This window comes from Papaver somniferum, chromosome 3, assembly GCF_003573695.1.
Source record: "Papaver somniferum cultivar HN1 chromosome 3, ASM357369v1, whole genome shotgun sequence".
Taxonomy (NCBI): Eukaryota; Viridiplantae; Streptophyta; class Magnoliopsida; order Ranunculales; family Papaveraceae; genus Papaver; species Papaver somniferum.
Genome location: NC_039360.1, coordinates 5,738,531 through 5,759,556, shown reverse-complemented (window position 1 = coordinate 5,759,556; position 21,026 = coordinate 5,738,531). Strand labels below are relative to the sequence as shown.

Below are 21,026 nucleotides of genomic sequence, written 5' to 3'. Positions count from 1 at the left end.
GTTGGTTACAAAAAGCGGCAAGGCCAATTCAAGGAAAAACACATCAAAAATATTCTTTTTACAAAATACTAGCAAAATCTAATGCGTGGTCTCTACTTAGATGATGTCTCCCCATCAGCAGGGTTGTCCCGAAGAGTTGAAGGGACGCTCCCACCAGAAGAGGGTCCCGAGGAGCCAGGCAAGGAGGCAGGTACAGGACGACGCGGATAGCTCTTGACGAGGCCATGCTCGGTCTTAAGGCCAAGCTCAATCTTCTCCAGCATCTTGTTTGTCTCCTCAGCCAATTGACACCGAGCCTTATGCATAATAATTGTCGTCCGCTGGTGGGCTTGGGATAACAACGACGATAGACGATTCACTTCTTTAGAAGCAGCACCAACGACCTCCTCGCGGGATGCCGCCAAACTCTTAAAATGATTAGTCTGTTCTTCCTGCTGCGCTAAGGAAGATTGAGCCTTTTCAAATTTTTCATTTGCAGCGCGGAGTTATCCCTCGAGCTCTGCAAAAAGACAATACAAGGGAGTTAGCACAGAAAAGAAACAATCACACTCGACGAAAATAGGTTATACCTTCGACACAAGCCGAAGCCTCTTCATACTGATTAACAACCGCATCTCGCGCTTCGTCAAGATAGTCGTATTCCTCGGATAATTTCTTATAATCTAGTTGAAGGTTGGTGAGAGTAAATTATCTTGCATCTAATTCTACCTGCTTCATCGAATCCATGTGACGAAGGTGGTTGACTTCGTTGTTTATCTCTGTTACCCCTTTGCTAAGTCTGTACATACATACTTCGAGATTCCTCTCAGACTCAGCCTAGCGGGCTATTTCAGCGCGAGACGCAGCAAGGGCTTTGCTGAGAGACCCAACTTCGGCTCTGGCATCATCCCTTTCTCTTGTAAGACACAGCATACTCTCCTTAATTCCCTGAAAAGGAAGGGAGCGAGCCTTTTGTAATTCCTCTTCCAGAAGATGTATTCTAGACTCCAACAACGAAGTACGCTCACGGGATCCCCGCAGATTCTCACGTGTCCACAGCAGCGTACCATTGAACAAAGTACGGTCATGATTATACAGATTCTGCATATCAACCATCTGAACATGCCTTGCGCGCCATCCCTCAGCTCGAGCGTCCCACTTTTTGGATTCGCTCTTAATTTTCCGACCAGCTCTTTGATACGAGATTTTTGCCGTGCCCTTTAGTTTCGAAGCCATATCATCTCAGGGACGCCACCCACTGAAGATAGGGTGGGGAGACTCAGACAGAACAACTAAGTAGTAGAGAGGAATTACGAGGGATAAAAGATGAAGAAGAACCAAACCTGTGAAAGCTGAAACTTGGCCGCGAGTTTGCTCTAACTCAGCACGAACGGCGGCAAGCTCTGAACGAAGACCAGCCTCCGCTTCACCCAACCTTTCTTTCTCTTTAAGGCTTTTCTTCAGTTCTTCTATCTCCACCTCAGCCGCAGATAATGCCTTTTCTCTGTGACGGAGCTTAGCCTCCATCTTCAAAGATTTCGCTTTAAAGAATTGATACAGCACATGGTTACAATGCTCACTCCTCATCATCTACACATCAAACGGCAAACATTATTACACCGAAGGATTCAATTGTCACGAAGAGATATGTACGAGGACTTACCTCCAAGGCACGCTGCTGGGGAAAACCATATTGGTACCCATCGGCTATGGCCATCATGTCAGCAACATAAGAGGGAGGGTCTGATACGAGGGTAGCCTCTGGAACACTCAAGCTTTTCCCCCACATCTCAGCAACACGCGCCTCGGAAGATAGTTCCATCATCCGACGGGTATAAGCATCAGAATCTTTCTCACCAGCAACCATCGGGGCAGGATGAGGAACAAACAACAGACTCTTTTTCTTGAGCCAATCCATTATGGCATCCTCACCCTCAAACATCAGCGAATGAGGGAAATCCTCGGACGGTGAGTCAACCACAGACTTCCCCTTTGCTGACATTGCCCCATCGGCACAAGTTTCGGCATCACCACGCGCATTGTGATCATCCGCGCCCTCATTCTGAACAGCAGCATCTTCCTTACCAGAACCCCCGAGCACATCCCAATCATCATTGGGGGAAAGCAAAGAAAAGTCTTCGGGAAAATCGAAGGCATCGTCAAAGAGTTCCCCTGCGGAATATATCCTGTCAAAATATAACTCTTGAGAAATGGTGGGGAGAGTTTCCGCAGCCTCACCAGCAGGAGCAGACATGTCCGCGATAACACTTCCGTCAGCCACCGCGGTATTATTTCTCCCTTCAACACCATCACACCCCGCACCAACCTCTTCCTCGACATCAGGAGGGGAAGTATCAGTGCGTTCTTCCCCATCAGACATGTCCTCATCCTCGGCAAACTCTTCGTTCACTGGACTGGTAACTTCCTCATGAACCTCGGCCTCACCCGTCACAATGGTAGAAGACTGCTTGGGCCCAATCTTTTTCTTTTTCGACACATGCAAACCAATACACGTCCCACAAAAGATTTATTTCCTCATACACAGTTTGATTTTCAAAAAAGGAGGGGCGCGGCCAGAATCTGCAATAACCATACCTTGGTAGTAGCGGCACTCTTCGGCGGAAGCATAGCACCAGAACCTTCCTCCTCGTCTCCTTCAACAACGTCGAGAGCATAAGGAAAGTTCATGCCTTCGAAATTTAAACGCCAGGGACAGAAATCTCCATAACGAGCAGGAGGAGACTCACGAGGCCTGCTACTCTCAGAAGGATGTCAACCGCGCGGATCGGGAATCCAACCCTACGCCCAAGGACCAACAATTTCAATAACCGTGGCGTGCCACTCATAATCATGGTCACGCTTGATCCTTTCGCGAGCGGGAAAAAGTCTACGCTGACTTGACCCCTCGGTGCCTGGAACGGATTTCAGTTTGGCATCGCTCACCTCATTTAAAAGACGAATTTCGCCCCGAGGAGCAGCGAGGTTACGAAGGCTAACACTCCACGGTTTACGGTTCATGCTATTGACATAATCCCCAAAGGATTTTTTGAAGTTTTCAGGAGTATACCATTCCCTCTCAGCGGGATTTGGAACGTAACATGTCATCGTCGTCTCCCCCTTACTCCGCAGATAACATTCCCTCAGTGCACGAAGATAGTTCCCCGATAATTGCGACACAGAACGACTGTGATTATTGGTGGAAGAGCCTTCACGACCAGCCAACACATCATAATAAAAGGAATCACCAGACTTATACAACGGCAGCATAAGACCCGCCTCAAAGGCTCCAACCGTAGTCAACAGGTGAAACTCATCAAACTGATACTTCGAGATGAGCTCGTAAGTAATATCATCCTCAGGGGCATAGAAACGAACATCGAAGGCTTGAAGCTCATGCTTTTCCTTGAAAACTTCAAGGTCAATATATTTAAACGTGACTTTCTTCTTGCTGACCGAAACGCTGCGTATCACCGGGGCAGCCTCATCCTCTTCCGCGGGATCGGACGAACCAACAAAAGCTTCGGAAGCTTTTCTTTTCAAAGGAGGATTCTTAGACGATTCGGCTCTCGACACAACACCTTTGGAGTTCTTCCCTTTGAAAGAAAGTACTGGAGGCGGCGGCAGAGGGTTCTGCACGGGCACTATAGAACGAAGAGGGGGAATATCGAAGGCGCCACCATGAGGAGGTGTCTGCGTACACCTAGAGTCATCACGAGGACGGGAAGCAGCACGGCCGGCAGCGTATCGAGATCCGGAAGGACCCTTCGATGGATCCCCTTTCCTAGGAGGAGAGACCTTCGTCCCAGAAGAAGACGAAACTTTACTACCACGGGGATCCATTTGCGACAATTTAGAGAAATCTCCCCCAGGTGGATATGTATCAGACTCTCTACGTGGAGGTGATCTTGGTAGATTGGAAGCCGGAGTTTGATAAGGAAGTCGCGGACGGTCAGGCATGGCTGCGAGGAGGTACAACAAAAACAAGTTAGAAGCAAACATGAGGGCATCACCAAAGATCAAAAAACCACAAAATTAGCAGTTCATCTCAACATAGCGCAGAAACCCTAAAACTAGCATACATGCATGTATACCCTAAAACCCTAAACTTAAAAGTTCAATCAATACAATTAAAACAATGGCCTCCTCGACTTGAGAAGAAGAACAGGGGCAAACTAGCATACATGCATCAAAAGATGTTCTTCATCACAAACAAGGTACGACAGCAGCAGGAAATTTACAATCAACACAAAACTTAAAACAACAGAAACGAAGAAAAGAAACTTTACCACTACAAACAAAATCCCAAAAGAAGAAAACAAACCAGAAACAAAGAATAAACGAGCGTGATTAATGTTAGGGCAGAGAAAATTTAATGGTCGAAGAACAAAGAATGAAGACTGACAGGGAGAATGAAATTAATTTTTCTCCTCTCCTTAATATACTCGAAAGAAAGAGAAGGAAGTTAATGGAGGAATGGGAAAAGTGCCCATTAAATGAGCAGTTAATACACGAGTAAGAAACATGCCCAAGTATCTAGGAGAAGTTATTAGGAGAGAGGAAGAATATGTAACGTATGTTTTCTTCAATGCTCCCACTAAACACTCAAGCCCGAAGAAAAGGGTCAAATTATGTGTACATATTTCATCATCAAACACGTGTATGTAGGAAGACACGTGGAGATCATGCGGACCAAGTCATCAAAACATGATGACACACGCCCACAAACAAGAATCCCATCCCGTCGACGTCAGATCTTTGCCCGAACAAATCCAAGGGCAGAAGTTAAAAGATGTATCAAAAACACGATGTAATGTGGAGCACTAAATAACTCCCGAAGAGTTACTTTATCTCATCCCCAAAAGAAGCCAAGATCAACGGTGAAGAGAAGGTTGACTGACATGGACGTGACAGGGGCAGAAGACACTTGTCTGACACGAGCATGCGTCTCAACTACCCTCATTAAACACTCTGAGCAGTATAAGTGTCGATCAACCCGTGGAACGAACGAGGATGACTCTGCGTGCTCAAGTTCTGAACGAAGACCTCCGCGTGATGGACACAAAGCACAAGAAGATAAAGTTCCAACGGCCCACAGAAAAGGGTCCCACACTCTAACCCCATAAATACCCCCTCTCCACCAAGAGAGGGGGGATCGAAAAAGAGAGAGAGGAGGGGAGAGAAAAGGATTGTGAGTGTAAGTTTATCTTTGTACAATTCACAGACCTATGTAAACTCCAAAGTCATTCGACTACCTCTGTAATCATGTAATGCATAGTGAAACGACAACCCCGTGGATGTAGGCCATAGTGCTGAACCACGTAAATCCCAGTCTTATTTAAATTTCAGCACTTTACGTTCATTTGATACTCCACGAGTTTTACTTTACACTATGTTTCTTTATCTTCCTCTATGTAAACGCCTCTAGTGATGATATTAGATGAGGCTATGATAAACCCGAAGGTTTTGAGCCAAGGAATCAATACAATCATCTCATCAGTACGAGTGTGTATATAGAGTGCGAACATTGTTTGTGAACATATAGATTCCTTCGTGATTTACGTGTTCACAATTATGATGTTCAATCCTTTTCTGATGGTAAGGTGGTGCACTGCCCCTTCAAAAACTTTGATGAATGTCATGATGGTACTGCAGGAAAAGGCTATGTCAGAACCTCAATCCTCAAGCATATACAAGATCGTCTGTAGCGAGTAAAAATGCATGTAGAGAAAGAATCCGTACGAATGTGCAGGTTTACACAGCATGGGAACGACTTCTTAACCAGATGCAGATGTGGTTATGCAGTCATTGTATGCGTGTGCAGTCTTGGAAGAGGACTTGCCTCCCACACACTGGTGATATCTTGGTGGCACCCTTTAATGGACGTGGTGCTGCTTTCCTTATATATGGAATTGACAAACCTGGTGCAAGTGGTAACCCTGTAATTCCTGGCAATACTGAAACTGTTGATACAGGATTATCTCTAGATACATTAAACTCAGTTTACCAGAACCAGATAACTACCATTACCAGTATTCCTCCTCCATGTTGATTATAGTTTTCCAGAGCACTAAAAGCTGTACTTGATCAGGTACTGCTGAGACCCACTGATTTAACCCCTTAATTGGTTGCAGTTGTTATTATTACCAATATGTACTCTAAATATATACACACCCAAGAGTTCATCTGAAGAACGGTTAAGCACCAGGAAGAAACTTCAGATAGCTGCTATTATACATCCTTGGCTGAATGGGGGAAACCCAGTGGGTGCATCAAAATAGTTGACAGATTGTTAGAATTCTGTAATCAAGTTCGGAAACAGCAGTAACACCAGCCGAAGAAACCACACAAAACCAATGTTCAGGCCTGCAAGAAAAAGCTGAGCAATGGACATTACACAGCCGTTATTCGCATTATTTCTTCAAGTGGAGTCGCACCATCCAATGCAGATGCGCTTTATGAGTTGCAACAGAAGCACCCTCAAGCACCACTTCCTATTATACCAACTGAAGACATTACCTGTGCTGTTGTTGCTGTTCATACTCAAGTAGTTGTGAAGGCCTTGAAGAGTTTCCCTAAAGGAACTTCTTGTGGCAGAGATGGCCTCAGAGCCCAACACTTACTTGATGCATTAAGTGGATCTGCCACAGCTGTAGCAGAAGATCTCGTTATATCTATCACATGTGTTGTGAATTTGTGGTTGTCTGGCAACTTCCCTTCTGCGTTGGGTGAATATATCGCGAGTGCGCCACTGATGCCTCTTATTAAACCCGGTGGTGGTCTTCGACCAATAGCAGTTGGCACCATTTGGCGACGTTTGTGTTCCAACTAGTTGCATCATCTGTCATCAAAGAGATGTATTTGTACCTAGGTAACCACCTATTTGGGGTAGGGATACCATGCGGAGGGGAAGGCATTCTGCATTCAGCTAATAGACTGCTGGAGATGAAAGGTAATCTTAACACCATGACTATGATGCTTATCGACTTCACAAATGCTTTTAATATTGTGGACAGGACTGCCTTGATAAGAGAAGCAAGAGCTAAGTGTCCGAGCATCTCTAGATGGGTTGAATTTTGCTACTCTAAACCTGCTAAGCTATATTACAACGAACACATCTTATCTTCCTCTCAAGGGGTTCAACAGGGCGACCCCCTTGTCCCTTTGCTCTTTGCGTTAACTTTGCACCCTCTAGTCCGTAAAATCTCTTCACAATGCAATCTAGATTTACACGCGTGGTATCTAGACGACGACACCATAAATGGAGACACTTTAGAGGTTTCCAAAGCATTATAGATTATCCGGACTGAAGGTGTTAAAAGTGGCCTGCGATTGAACATTAACAAAACCGAAATCTACTGGCCAAATATGTATCCAAGGTGCAATGACGTTGGGGTTTTCCCTGTGGGTATTGGTAGGCCAGTAGGTGGAGTTAAACTCCTTGGCGGACCTGTAAGCATGGATGATCAGTATTGTAGTAATACCATTATGGATCGTGTAGACAAGACCATCCAGCTTATGGAGTGTGTTAAACAACTCAAGGACCCACAATGTGAACTCCTCTTGTTGCGAAACTGTTCTGGTGTGTCCAAGCTCTACTTCAGCATGCGAACTACCATGCCTTCAACACTTCACGATGATGTTTCCAGGTTCGACAATCATCTGCTACAGTACCTGCGCCACTTGATCACAGGTGATGGCGCCGGTTTCGGACCACTGCAACAGAGAATCGCAACTCACCTCATCAAATATGGAGGACTTGGGGTGTATACGATGTCTGATACGTCTCAGTATTGCTACATCACATCCTGTTTTCATACCAAGTCCCTACAGCATATCATTTTTGAGAACACCGCAATCTCAGAACTGAGCCCCTCATTCCAACTTGCTCTCGACAGCTACATGCATACCTGCAGGTTGTCTCCCTCCACTTTCAACATCACAGACATTTCCCCACAGCCCATGCACCTATTGGCAATTCGTTTTTTTTGATGTTGTTAAGCAGTATATGCACAATTCCTTTTCCATGTCAGAACGAGATTCTATACTATAGCAAAGCAACATAATGGACCACGCGCAAGATTATCTCAAAGCTATCGCTATTGCCGGCCTTAATCAAGTTGTCGGACCAAGCCAATTCAGAGCTATCTTGCAACACCGCTTCGGTATTCCGCTTTTTCCTGAAGAATATGATTGTCCGGCCGTGTTGTAAAAGGGCCATGGACATTTTTGGAGATCACGCTATCCATTGTGCGAGTGAAGTTGTCCAGAAATTCAGGCACAATATGGTACGTGATTTATTCGCAGATATATGCTACAAGGCTGGTATAGCTGCCCGTAAAGAGGTCTCTTTGGGTCTCTCTTCTAACACAGGCAGTTCAGTAAGGCCGGCTGATATTATGGTATACAACTGGGAGAATGGCCAAGAAGTATGCTTTAATGTCACCGGTGTCTCGCCCTTCACCAAAGGTGGGAGCCGTAGATTCACTCCCGGTTATGCAATTTCAGCTGCCATCACACGTAAGAGGAACAAATACGCTGAAAAGTGTTCATCTCTTGGATATGGATTTAGTGTTTTAGCATTTTCTACTATGGGAGAACTCGGGGAAGACATTATTCTCTTTGTGAAGAGGCTAAAGAACTGCATGGCTTGTTATGATGTTAATAGCATACTAGGTAGTTCTCTTTTTCATCGTTTATGTATTATTATTCAAAAAGGCGTGGGAGTGCAAATTGTTGCAAGACTCCCTGCCAATCCTGTGTAATGACTCTTTCTTTTGTTCAATATAGGCCTTCTGAAGTGGTGTTTAATAAAATAAATAAATAAATAAATAATCCAAAAAAATAAATAAATAAATGACATTTTTTCACATATTATATCTCATAGGTTCAAACCAAATTAACATAATTTAGATTAAGTACTAAACTATTACCCGAAAATACAGCTGGACAAGGATAATTTTTAGATATTAGATTGACTCGCAATATTCTACACATTTACATTTTCATTAGAGAATCTCCAATGCAAGGGGTCAAGGTCATCCTAGGTAGAGGTCTTATTTACACCTTTTTACTTGTGGGTTATTGCTAAATGTTAAAAAATGATGAAGGTAAAACTTTTTAGCTAAAATTCATCTCCAATTCTGAAGGTCTTATTCAAAACTTTTTATTTAAATTTAAAGACAAAATGATGATGTGGATCTATGACGTCTCAAGGTCATGAAGAAAGTCTAATTTAGACTTTCTTATTTACCCCCACTTAGCCATGTCATCACTTTTTATGACCTTGACATTTACATTGGAGATGAAATTGTGGTGTAAAAAAGTCTTAAATCATACGTGGCATGCTTTTTTTAAGACCTTGATCCCTTTCATTGGAGATGCTCATAGTAAGTTTTTGGTTGTGGTTTTAGTTTATTTACTTAAAGAGTCTTCCAGTTATATTAACGCCGCAATACTAGCTTCAAGCAAACAATTAAGACTATTACGCTTTTGTAAATGAGTTTTTATATATCGTCATTGATGTGTTTTTGGCCTTTCATTTTCATAGTTAACAACATTTCATTCAACTCGATAAATAAAAGAAGTTGCATCATTTAAAATTTTTCCATCATAAACAGGAATTCTTGGACCAGAAGCAACAGGAGCTCTGCAAGGTTTGCAACCTAACATATCATGTTTCTTAATCATATCCAAAGAATACTTGTTCTATGTGAGAAGCAACTTGTTTGCAGTAGAGTTAAAATGAGCTCCTCTGATTAGAAAATAATGTAGTGATCTAAGATCCTTCGTTGCAAATTCTGACTTAAGAAAAGTAATAAATGAAGTAAAAAGAGAGTAAGAGTATAATTCTCTCATCATTTTGATGAAAAATGAACATAAAAATATCACATACGGAATTAGAAAGAACCCATGTTGAAGTAAATAGCTGCTAAACCTCTCAAACCAGGACCTAGCCCATATAAAAACTTTTAAAGATGACAAACATGTGTAGATGTTCAGGATCCACAAAGGTTAATGGGCAGACCGTATCTTCTTCTTAAAATCTCTAAGATTATGACGAGGTTCAATTGATATATTCTTTTACAGGATCATATTTTGAATAAATCAGCATTAGTACTAATTTGGGTCAAACAAATAATTTGAAAACTTGTATTCCACGAAGACATGATAACAAGTTAAGGTGGCTTTCAAATACTTAAATGATATTGCGAATCTAGGACCTACCTTGTATACAAAGGTAGTTAACGATTAATTATTATCACTAATATTATCACGTCGCTACTCGTTGAATCTCTAACTAAGTATTCCATTCCTAGTTAATAGACACGAACTTCAAGATATAGTTTGACAGCTATGTTTTTCAGACATACTCACGGCCATTGACCCGTCAAAACGGCCATCAATACATTTTTAACCGATGAGCCCACTCGTGTTGAAAAAGTAAAAAACATTCTTTCACATGGTATATTAAAAAATATGCTATTATATCTCGTAGGTTCAAACTTCAAACCAAATTAACATAGTATAATTCGAGAGGAAAAACTACTAAACTACTCGAACATACACTGGAAATTGGGTCAATTGTCCAAATATTTTTAAAACATGATTCTAATGGACGAGTAAAAATTAGTATGGGTGAAATGGACACCAAAAAAATAGTAAGAATGAAACTGGATTCATCCTGGCTTAAACTTAAAAATAACAAAGATGAAACTGAATGCATCATGATGTAAATCAAAAATAAGAAAAAATATTTTTAAATGGGTAGGATGAAACTGTTTACATCCTGACTATGTTTACATTCTCGTCCATTTAAACAATATCAAATTTTACATGTCTTTTTCACCCAGGAATTATTGACTTTGGTCTATTTAACCAATTTTGTGAACATACAACTGGACACCGATGACTTTGAAAAATTAGATTGACTCGCAAAATTTTACACGTTGACAAAGAGCAATTTAGTTGATCTGTAATTTTTAAGTGATTTTAGTTTATTTATTTAAAGAGTCTTCCAATTATATTAACGTTGTTGTTATTTATTTATTACGTTTACATAGATGAGTTTTCATATATCAACATCGACGTATTTTTGACCTTTCATTTTCCTAGTTAACAACACTTCATTCAACCCAACGAATTTCCTCCTAAAGGATGTAATAGAAATAGTCAAGTCAAATCCTTTTGACTTGACTTAGTTTGGTTTGAGTCAGTGAGTCAGTATAGTCTGAGTTAGCTATCAGATTCAGACAACACAAATACTTTGTAATAAATATGTCTGAATGCAGTCTTATTCGGTATCTTTTCAATACCTATAATACAATACTATTCTTCTTCATCTTTAGTTTTCTTTCTGTAAAATCTTGATTATCATGAGAGCATAAGATTTCTCATGGTATCAGACTAGAAGCGATCCTACATCACATATTCATCAAGCTTAACAATTTTTCTCAACAATTATTTTTTTCACAAATCTGGGTAATATCAAGTCAATAATATTTCCCACATCAATAAATTTCTAGGGTTCTGTAACAATTTATGGTAACGACTCGTAGATTTGTCTATCCGACTATCAGTAACAACAGCAACAACAACAATAACAACAACAGTAGCATTAATTTCAATCCCAGCAACCACAATAATTTCTTGAATTCAGATCTGGAAAATTTACATCTTCAACTTCAACTGCAATGTCTTCCGCTGGTAATTTTAATGCTCTTCCTTTCACAAATATTTCTAATTTTGTATCATTGAAACTTGATTCGACTAATTTTCTACTTTGGCGAGATCAATTTGAGGGTGTTCTGTTTTCTTGTGATCTTTATCGGTATGTCAATGGAGATATAGTTGAACCACCACAGAAGATTATGGTAGATGGTTTGAAGTAGTTAATCCAGAATGGGTTTCTTGGAGAAGTCTTGATAGGTTTGTTTCAACTTGTTTAAAAGCAACTTTTACACCAACTGTTAGTGGTGATGTTCTTGGTCTGTCTACAACTAAAGAAATTTGGGATTTTCTTGGAATGAATTTTAGAACACAATTTATATCTAGAAAAAGCATGTTAAGGACTCAGTTGAATGGTATTAAGCTTGTTCAATATCTTCAGAAAATTAAGTCCATAGCAGATTCCTTAGCTGCAATAGGAGAAAAAGTGAGTGATGAAGATCTAATGATGTTTGTGTTGAATGGCTTAGGCAGTGACTATGATATTTTTGTTATTTCATCTCAAAGTAGGGAGAAACCTTATTCTTTTGGTCGATTTAAGCCTAAATTGATTTCATATCAACAATTTTTAGCTGAGAGGCATCAACATAATACAAATACTTTTGATGAGAAGTATGCAGCATTTTATGCAAGAAATGACAATTATAATAATAATAGAATAGTTGGTGGAAATGGAGAAAATGAAAGTAGTGGGAACAGTGGATTTTATAGGAATAGTCAATATCAACATGGGTCTAGTTCAAATCAGTCAAATACTTCTTCTCATAATAATTCAACTTCAACTGGAAATGGTGATATGAGGTCTTATATGGATTATTCAAAGGTTTTTTGTCAGTTATGTAAGAAGAATGGTCATATGACCACTAGATGTTTCTTTAGATATCATCCACCATCTACTGGGAATTCAAATGGTCATGCTCAAGCTCATTATGCTAATGTTGATGTTCAAGCAACTTATTCATATGCAACAGTAGTTCCTTCTACTTCTTCTCAACAGGCTTTTACTAGTCTCAATATGAATGGTTCAGCAGTGAATGATGATCCTTCTTCTTCTAATATTGTGTGGATATTTGATAGTGTAGCTTCAGCACGTATGACTGGTGATACATATATTCTTCATAATACTTCTTGCTACAAGGGAAATGAGCATGTTGTTATTGGCAATGGTAAGACTCTTCCTATATCTCTTACTGGTAGTTCAACTATTCAAATACCAACAACTAGCTTTACTTCAGGAGATATATTACATGTATCTGATATGAAGCATAATCTCTTCTCAGTGGCTAAGTTTACTAAAGACAATGCATGTTATATTACTTTTGATCCTTTTGGTTATGAGATAAGAAGCTTACATAATCATGTTTTGTTACCTAAGGGTAGAATGATTAACATTTGTACCCAATTTCTAATGTATGGCATAGCAGGTTAGGATATCCATCTTCCAAAATTGTTCAGCAACTTCATCATCATAAGAATATTATTCTGAATTCTGTTATTTCAAATAATTTGTGTCACCCTTTTCACTTGATAAAAGCAAGAGGCTTCCTTTTGGTACTTCTACTTCTCATACCTCTTCTCCACTTGCACTAATTCATTGTGATGAGTGGGGTCCTGCTCCTATCACTTCATTATCAGGATATAGGTATTATATTTTATTTGTTGATGACTATAGTAGATTTTTATTGGATTTATCCAATGCAATTAAAAACTGAAGCTCTACAATGTTTTAAACATTTCAAAAATCTTACTGAGAATCTTTTTATGACAAAAATTCTTGCTTTTCAAATTGATGGTGCTAGTGAGTTGGTCAAAGGTCTTTTTAAAACTTTTATAGAGTCATGTGGAATTTAGTTAAGAGTTTCTTGTTATAAAACAACAGAACAGAATGGTCTTGCTGAAAGAAAGCATAGACACATTACTGAAATGGGCAATACTCTTCTTTTTAATGCTTCTTGTCCAAAAGATTATTGGTATAATGCTTTTTTGTCTGCTACTTTTCTCATAAACAGAACTCCAACTTCACTTCTTCAGAATAAGTCTCATTATCAAATTTTATACAATGAGAAACCAGATTATTCAATATTGAGAGTATTTGGTTTCCTTTGTTATCCCTTTCCAGAACTGACAAACTGTCTCCAAAATCAGTGAAATGTGTCTTTATAGGTTGTAGTTCTTTACATAAAGGCTATAAATTCTATACTCATATTTCAAAGAAAACTTATATCTCCAGACATGTCATCTTTTTAGAAACAAAGTTTTATTTTTCATCTTCTTCAAGTAATGGTTCTATAACTGTTGATGGAGTTCTTATTATAGCTTCTTTTGTTTCTTCCACTACTATTGTGACACGATCACAAAAAGGGATTTCCAAACCAAAAGTGTTTCCTGATCAAGTTTTACATCATTCTATTATACATCATATATTCCATCTGCTTTTACATCTTTGCCATCCATTCCTGCTGAGCCAAAAACTTTCAAAATTGTTTTTCAAAATCCAGACTAGCTAGCTTCAATGAGAGAAGAAAATGTTGCATTAATTAGGAATGGGACATGGGATTTAGTAGATCATGAGCCACATATGAATATATTAGGATGTAGTGGGTATACAAGGTGAAGTTGAAATCAGATGGGACTATTGATAGGTTCAAGTCCAGATTAGTGGCTCAAGGTTATAATCAACAAGATGGAATAGACTTTGGAGAAACTTTTAGCCCTATGTAAAAGCAACTACAGTTAGGGTAGTTTTAACTATTGTTGTTACTAGAGGTTGGTCAATCAAGCAATTGGATGTTTCAAATGCATTTTTGCATGGTGATTTGACAGAAGATGTTTACATGAAGCAACCACCTGGGTTTGAAAGTGCTGAATTTCCAAATAAAGTATGTTATTTGAAGAAAAGTCTTTATGGGTTAAAACAATATCCAAGAGATTGGTTTGAAAAGTTTAGTACATCTTTGATATCTTATGGTTTTGTGAGAACAGTGTCAGACTATTCAATGTTTGTTTATGTTGCTGGTTCTAAAATGTTGATTTTGCTGCTTTATGTTGATGATATAATTCTTATTGGTTCTTCAGAGACTTTGATTGCTCATTTGATTAAAAACTTGAGTTATGCTTTTGCTATGAAAGAATTAGAGGATTTATATTTTTCTTGGGAATATAGGAAACTAGACAAGATGATAGTATCATGTTAACACAAAAGAAAAACACTTTGGAATTGTTAGGAAAAAGCAAAAATGTCGGAATGTAATCCTTATAGTACACCAGTTGCTAAGGGTCTAAGAATTCAATACATGATGGTGTTTTGCTGCCAAATGCTTCTGAGTGCAGAACTATAGTTGGTATGCTTCAGTACTTGTGTTTGACAAGACCAGTTATATGCTTTGGAGTTAATTATGTGAGTCAGTATATGCATGCTCCTACAGATGTTCATTTGTTGTTAGTGAAAAGAATTTTAAGGTACTTGAAGGGTTTTATTGGTGTTGGTATAACAATGAGGGAAGGAGATATTCAAACCTTAACAGCTTATACAGATTCTAATTGGGTTAATTTTCCAGAAAAAACTAGATCTACTGGTGGTTATGCAATATTTCTGGGATCTTCATTAGTTTCTTGGTCTAGTAAAAAGCAACCTACTGTCTCTAGGTCTATAGCTTAGGCAGAGTACAAATGTCTATCAGTGGCTATTGCTGAATTAGATTGGCTTTCCTCAGTGCTTTCTGAATTGAATGTTTCATTAACTAAACCTATTACTTTGTATTGTGACAATACAAGTGCGATATATTTGTCAGCTAATCATGTTTCTCATTCCATGGCAAAACACATAAAGATACACTATCATGCTATAAGGGAGTTGATTACAAATGGATTTCTCACAGTGCAACATATTGCTTCGGAAAATCAGTTGGTCCCTGATCTTTTTACTAAGGGTCTATGTGCTCCAGGTTTTCATTCTTTGTTGCATCAGTTATTCGGTACTTCTATCTCATCTGATGGTTCAACAACTTCTGATTTAGCTGATGCTAAGGAGTTTGCCGCTGTTGCTTCCGCTGCAATATCTTCTAGTTCTTTAGAATTTGTTCCTTATCATACAAGACATGTTACATTTTATTTTTTTTTGTTTTTTGTTGATGGATTATTTTTTTTTCCAAACTGTTTAGAGTTAGCCTCTCTATCACTTTGAGGGGGCTAATAGGACTAGTCAAGTCAAATTTGACTTGACTTAGTTTGATTTGAGTCAGTATAGTATGAGTTATCTATCTGATCCAGACGGCACAAATACTTTGTAATAAATATATCTGAACGCAGTCTTATTCGGTATCTTTTCAATACGTGTAATACAATATTATTTTTCTTCATCTTTAGTTTTCTTTTTGTAATATCTTGATTATCATGAGAGCATGAGGATGATCTAACAACACTTCATTCAACTCGACGATTTTCCTCCTAAAGATGCACTTCATTCAACTCCGCGGATTTCCTCCTAAAGGATGATCACGGGAAATCCGTATCTTCTCTTAAAAATCTCTAGGATTATGACGAGGTTAAACGGATATATTCTTTTAAAGGATCATATTTTGAATATATCAGCATCAGTATTACTTAGAGCAACCACAGTCATGAGACGGACCAAATACCAAAAGCCAGACTAAAAGCCAAAAAAATTTGGTATTCTGGGTGTTCAAGCGCAATGGGGGACGACCAAAATTTGGTGAAGCGTAACTTATACGAACGCTTGGTGCAGACGGAACTTATACTCACGTTTCTTGACCGAGCGTTCTTTAAAATATGCGTCTGAATGAAACGGAGTTATTACGTGCGCCTGATTGAGGCGTAGGTATAGTTCACGCCTAACATGGGACGGCGATGGGAAGTGCGTCTACTGGGACGGAGAAGTTATGTGCGTCTGATACATACGGAGATAGAAAGTGCGTATGACTCGGGCGGACATAGAAGGTGCGTCTGGGTAGGGCGGATATGGAAGGTGCGTCTGTGTTGGGCGGACATAGAAAGTGCGTCTAGTTCAGGCGTGGTGCCATACTTCTATATTTCTTGAAATAGAAATGATAAATGATAAGATAATAATGGATGCAGAAATAAGTTAGTACTATCAAATGTTATATATAGATATACGAAAGAGCCGTTGCAATGTATCAAACGGTCGGAAAATCAGAAAATCAGATCCAAAATATAACCGTTGGCGCACGTCTGGGTGTACGCCTCACACAGGCGCACGTAATACATGCGCCCAAACCAGGCGTTTTTAATAACTGCACCCCATTGGGACGTACATTCTAATTACGCCTGTTATGGGGCGTATGTTTTATCTCCGTATGGCCCGGCGGTGTTTATAAATACGCCTAATTCAAACGCTCTGTATACATCCGCCCCAATATCATACGTTCTTTATACATACGCCCGGTGTGAAGCACCCACTATACTTCCGTCTCGATTCATACGCTCGTAATAACCCCGTCCCACTATTGATCATTTTAGTCTGGGTTGGCGACCACATTTAGTCACAAACCCTGATTCTCTGGACTAAATATGACTTTACTCCTCACGACTGCGACACTTTCTGGGACCAAATTTGGATTTAGTACCCAAATTTGATCATGACTGTGGTTGCTCCTAGGGAAGGTCAAATAAATAATTGGAGAACTTGTATTCAATGAAGACATGAAGGTGGCTTTCACATACTTAAATGATGATGAGAACTAGGACCTACATGTACGAAAATGTAGTTAACGATCAAATCATCGTCACTAATATTTTTCCTTAAATTATTGCATGAATACTGAGTATTCCATTCCTACCTTATATAGACAAATGTCGGAATTGCTTTTGCTCGCCCGCTATTTGAACATTCCGAACTAGTTCACGGCCATAATACATGACTAAAAACTATTATCACGACATTAATATGTTTATCCGGCAGGTTTTTAAATTTTGAAAGTATTTTTCAGATATCTGTCGAAAGTATTTAATAACACTTTTTTTTTCTTTTTTCTCTTTTGTTGTTGTTGTTGGTTTGTCTAATTTTTTAGCCGCCTCTTTAGACAAAACAACTTTAAATGGAATATTTGAATTTTTTTCAAGTATTCGTTGGCATCAACTAATTGAAATTTTCTGTTTAGTGATCTCATCCCAATAAAGAAAAGCTTAATCATTTTTAGTTAATGATTTTCCATCTATATAACAATAGAGTAGTTGGTTGTTCATACATCACATAGCAAAACTAAATTCCACGGTGAAATTATTCCGTTCATCGACAATTATTCAGGGAAACTTAAGAGAGAAATCTAGCAATGGACATGGATGGAATAGAGCATAAGATGGTAGTTGTAAACGGCATAAACATGCACATAGCAGAGAAAGGAGAAGGGCCAGTTATTTTGTTTCTTCATGGTTTTCCTGAGCTTTGGTACGCATGGAAGAAACAGATTATTGGCTTAGCTTCGAGCGGATACAGAGCTGTGGCTCCTGACCTTCGCGGATATGGAGACACAGATGCACCATCATCTTTCACCAAGTACACAACTCTTCACATTGTTGGTGATCTCATTGCTCTAATTGATTCACTTGGCCTAGACCAGGTTCGTTTATGATTAAATTCATTAGAAGCCGCACCGCTCTCTTTTGAATTCTGTCATAAGATGGTCGCTCGTCTGACTATCTAATTGTGAATTCCGTGTATAAAAATGTAGGTGTTTGTCGTTGGACATGACTGGGGTGCAAGTATTGCCTGGGCACTTTGTTTGTATCGTCCTGATCGAGTGAAGGCATTGGTTAACATGAGTATCGCATTTACTCCTCGAAACCCTTCAGCGAAACCCACTGATAGACTGCGAGCTGCCTTTGGCAACGAATACTACATGATCCGCTTCCAGGTTTTCTAATGGCTCTTCTTATTTTATTTGTTGAAAATCTGAGTTAGGATTCTTGTATCTGACATGTTTCCGGTGTGAATTCCCGGTAAATTTCTGTAGGAACCTGGAGTGATGGAAGCTGACTTTGTTACGGTTGGTGCTGAAAATGTTGTTAAAAAACTTCTAACTAGTACGAGTCCAATGATACCTACAGATATAGGGTTATGGGGTCCACCCAACACTGAAATAACCTTGCCCCCATGGTTATCTCAAGAAGATGTTGATTACTATGCAACAAAATTCGGAGAGAAAGGCTTCACTGGAGGACTAAACTACTATCGTTCTCTTGACCTGTATGTCAATTCAACCATTCACGGTCGCAAAATAAGTCTTATGTTTCAAAAGATATCTTTTGTCTTGCAGGCACACACTGAAATGTATTTGGTTGTGAATGAATGCAGGAACTGGGAATTGACTGCAGCCTGGACAGGAGCCAAAGTACAAGTACCTGTTAAGTTCATCGTCGGGGAAAATGATTTGAGTTATAATAACGCACCTACAAAAGCGTATATACACGGAGGTGGCTTGAAGAAAGATGTTCCACTCCTTGAAGAAGTAGTTGTAATGAAAGGAGTTGGACATTTCATTAACTTGGAAAAACCAGATGAAATTAACAAACATATTTCTGATTTTTTTGGCAAGTTTTGATTGTTTGGTTCTCCCTAAACAAAGCTCGAATTTGATTGTGACTTGTGAATGTGTGATATAAACATTTTGTTGTGTTAAAACAAAGAGTTTGTTTTGGAACTATATTTGTATGCTACGAGGGCACAAATAATCTTGTTTGCTGCTTATATTCATACTTAAACTGATTTGTAAAGTGAAAACTACAGGGAGACCCATTCTACAGATTTTCTACACCGTGAAACCCAACGGCGGAAAAGTTCACGCGCGCACCCAATTTTTTGTGAGAAAATTTCTCCCAAACCCACAATTTATAAAATTTTGTTTCTTCGTATCTTTTCTTCTTCTTCTTCTTCTTCTTCACGGGAATTTCTTCTTCAATTATTTTTCTTTTCTTCCTCCCAACTGTGACTTACGATCAATAATATTGATAGACAATATAATCACATGAAGATTGGAAACAATAGATGAATAAAATCGAAAGTTAGGGTTTGAGGTGATGTTATGAGATGAATCGAGATCTTATTGTTTGTTATTTCCGAAAGATGTATGCATGGTTTGTTTGTTTTTTAATTAGGTATTATGATTGAGAAGATGGATCTGAGATGTGTTCTGAGATGGAGATAGGGTTTTGTAATTGTTTCAATCAAGTAGAACAGGAAGAAAAGTTAATTTGAGATTTAAAAAATACATGGAATAATAATAAAGCTTATTTGAGCTTGGATGATGAACAATGAAAAAGAAGAAGATGCTGCTGTTATGAGTGCATAACATGTCATGCAGTCAAAAAATGGATGCATAACACATTAGCCGGCATCTTTGTTATTTTGTGTGTAATTGAAAATTGATGCATAATGCATCATGCAGTCGATAAAAAGGATGCATAACCTGATATGCATCCAAAATACGGCTGCATAATGCATTATGCATCGAGAAAATTGTTGCATAATCTTTTATGCATCGAGAAAATGGATGCATAACCTGATATGCATCCTTAAATATGGCTGCATAACCAATTATGCATCAATTTTTTTATGTACGGACTAAAATCAACCAAAACAATGGCCACATAACTCGTTATAGATGCATAACAAAGTCGAGAAAATGGTTGCATAATTCGTTATGCGTCTGCATAATGAATATGTAGTCAGTTTTCAAAAAAATTCCCTAAAACGATGATCACCTCCGACTTTTTCGTGAAAAACAAGGTACAATCCAAAGCCTCCATATGTTTGTCTTCAGCACAGGAAAGTAAACTGCCTGCAGCAATCTATTGTTTCAACCTCATCAGTGGATGGTGCTGAGGAATCAGGAATGTCCCTGTCTTGATATGATGAAAAAACCTAAAAAATTGAAGTAGTACATATCAATCAGTTCCTGAAAAATTAATAAGCTACAAATCAATAAAAACAATACCTTAAACATGTAAATCCAACTTACACCAAGAGATGCGATCGGAGTTCGACCGTGATTCTTGCACTGCAATTGAAACAAAAGAAGCCAATTAACGAGAGAAGAGGAAACAAATAAAAAGGAAATGATTTTCGATTTTTATTAGATCTGAAAAAGCAAAATGCAAGATGAGAATGAAAATAATAATTACGATTGAGAGGAGAAATCATTGTGCTAGTGTCTTTTTACTGTTGTTGATCATAATATCAAAAGCCATGACCGGCAGGCGGCGGAGTTGGTTTTGAGGTTTTGAGACGGCTTAAAAAAATGAAGAGAAGGAGAAATGCAGTAAAACTAAAGAGTTCGAAACCCTAATAC

General features: G+C 38.9%; 1 protein-coding gene across 1 annotated transcript; it reads left to right on the top strand.

Annotated features, from left to right (window-relative positions):
* Positions 1 to 17,881: 17,881 nt before the first annotated feature.
* Positions 17,882 to 19,426, top strand: LOC113355208 (epoxide hydrolase A-like). The gene is made up of 4 exons (XM_026598007.1): positions 17,882 to 18,299; positions 18,411 to 18,593; positions 18,693 to 18,925; positions 19,034 to 19,426. Exons 1-4 carry the CDS (start codon positions 18,012 to 18,014, stop codon positions 19,278 to 19,280), a joined length of 951 nt encoding a protein of 316 aa, XP_026453792.1. The 5' UTR covers positions 17,882 to 18,011; the 3' UTR covers positions 19,281 to 19,426.
* Positions 19,427 to 21,026: the final 1,600 nt, after the last annotated feature.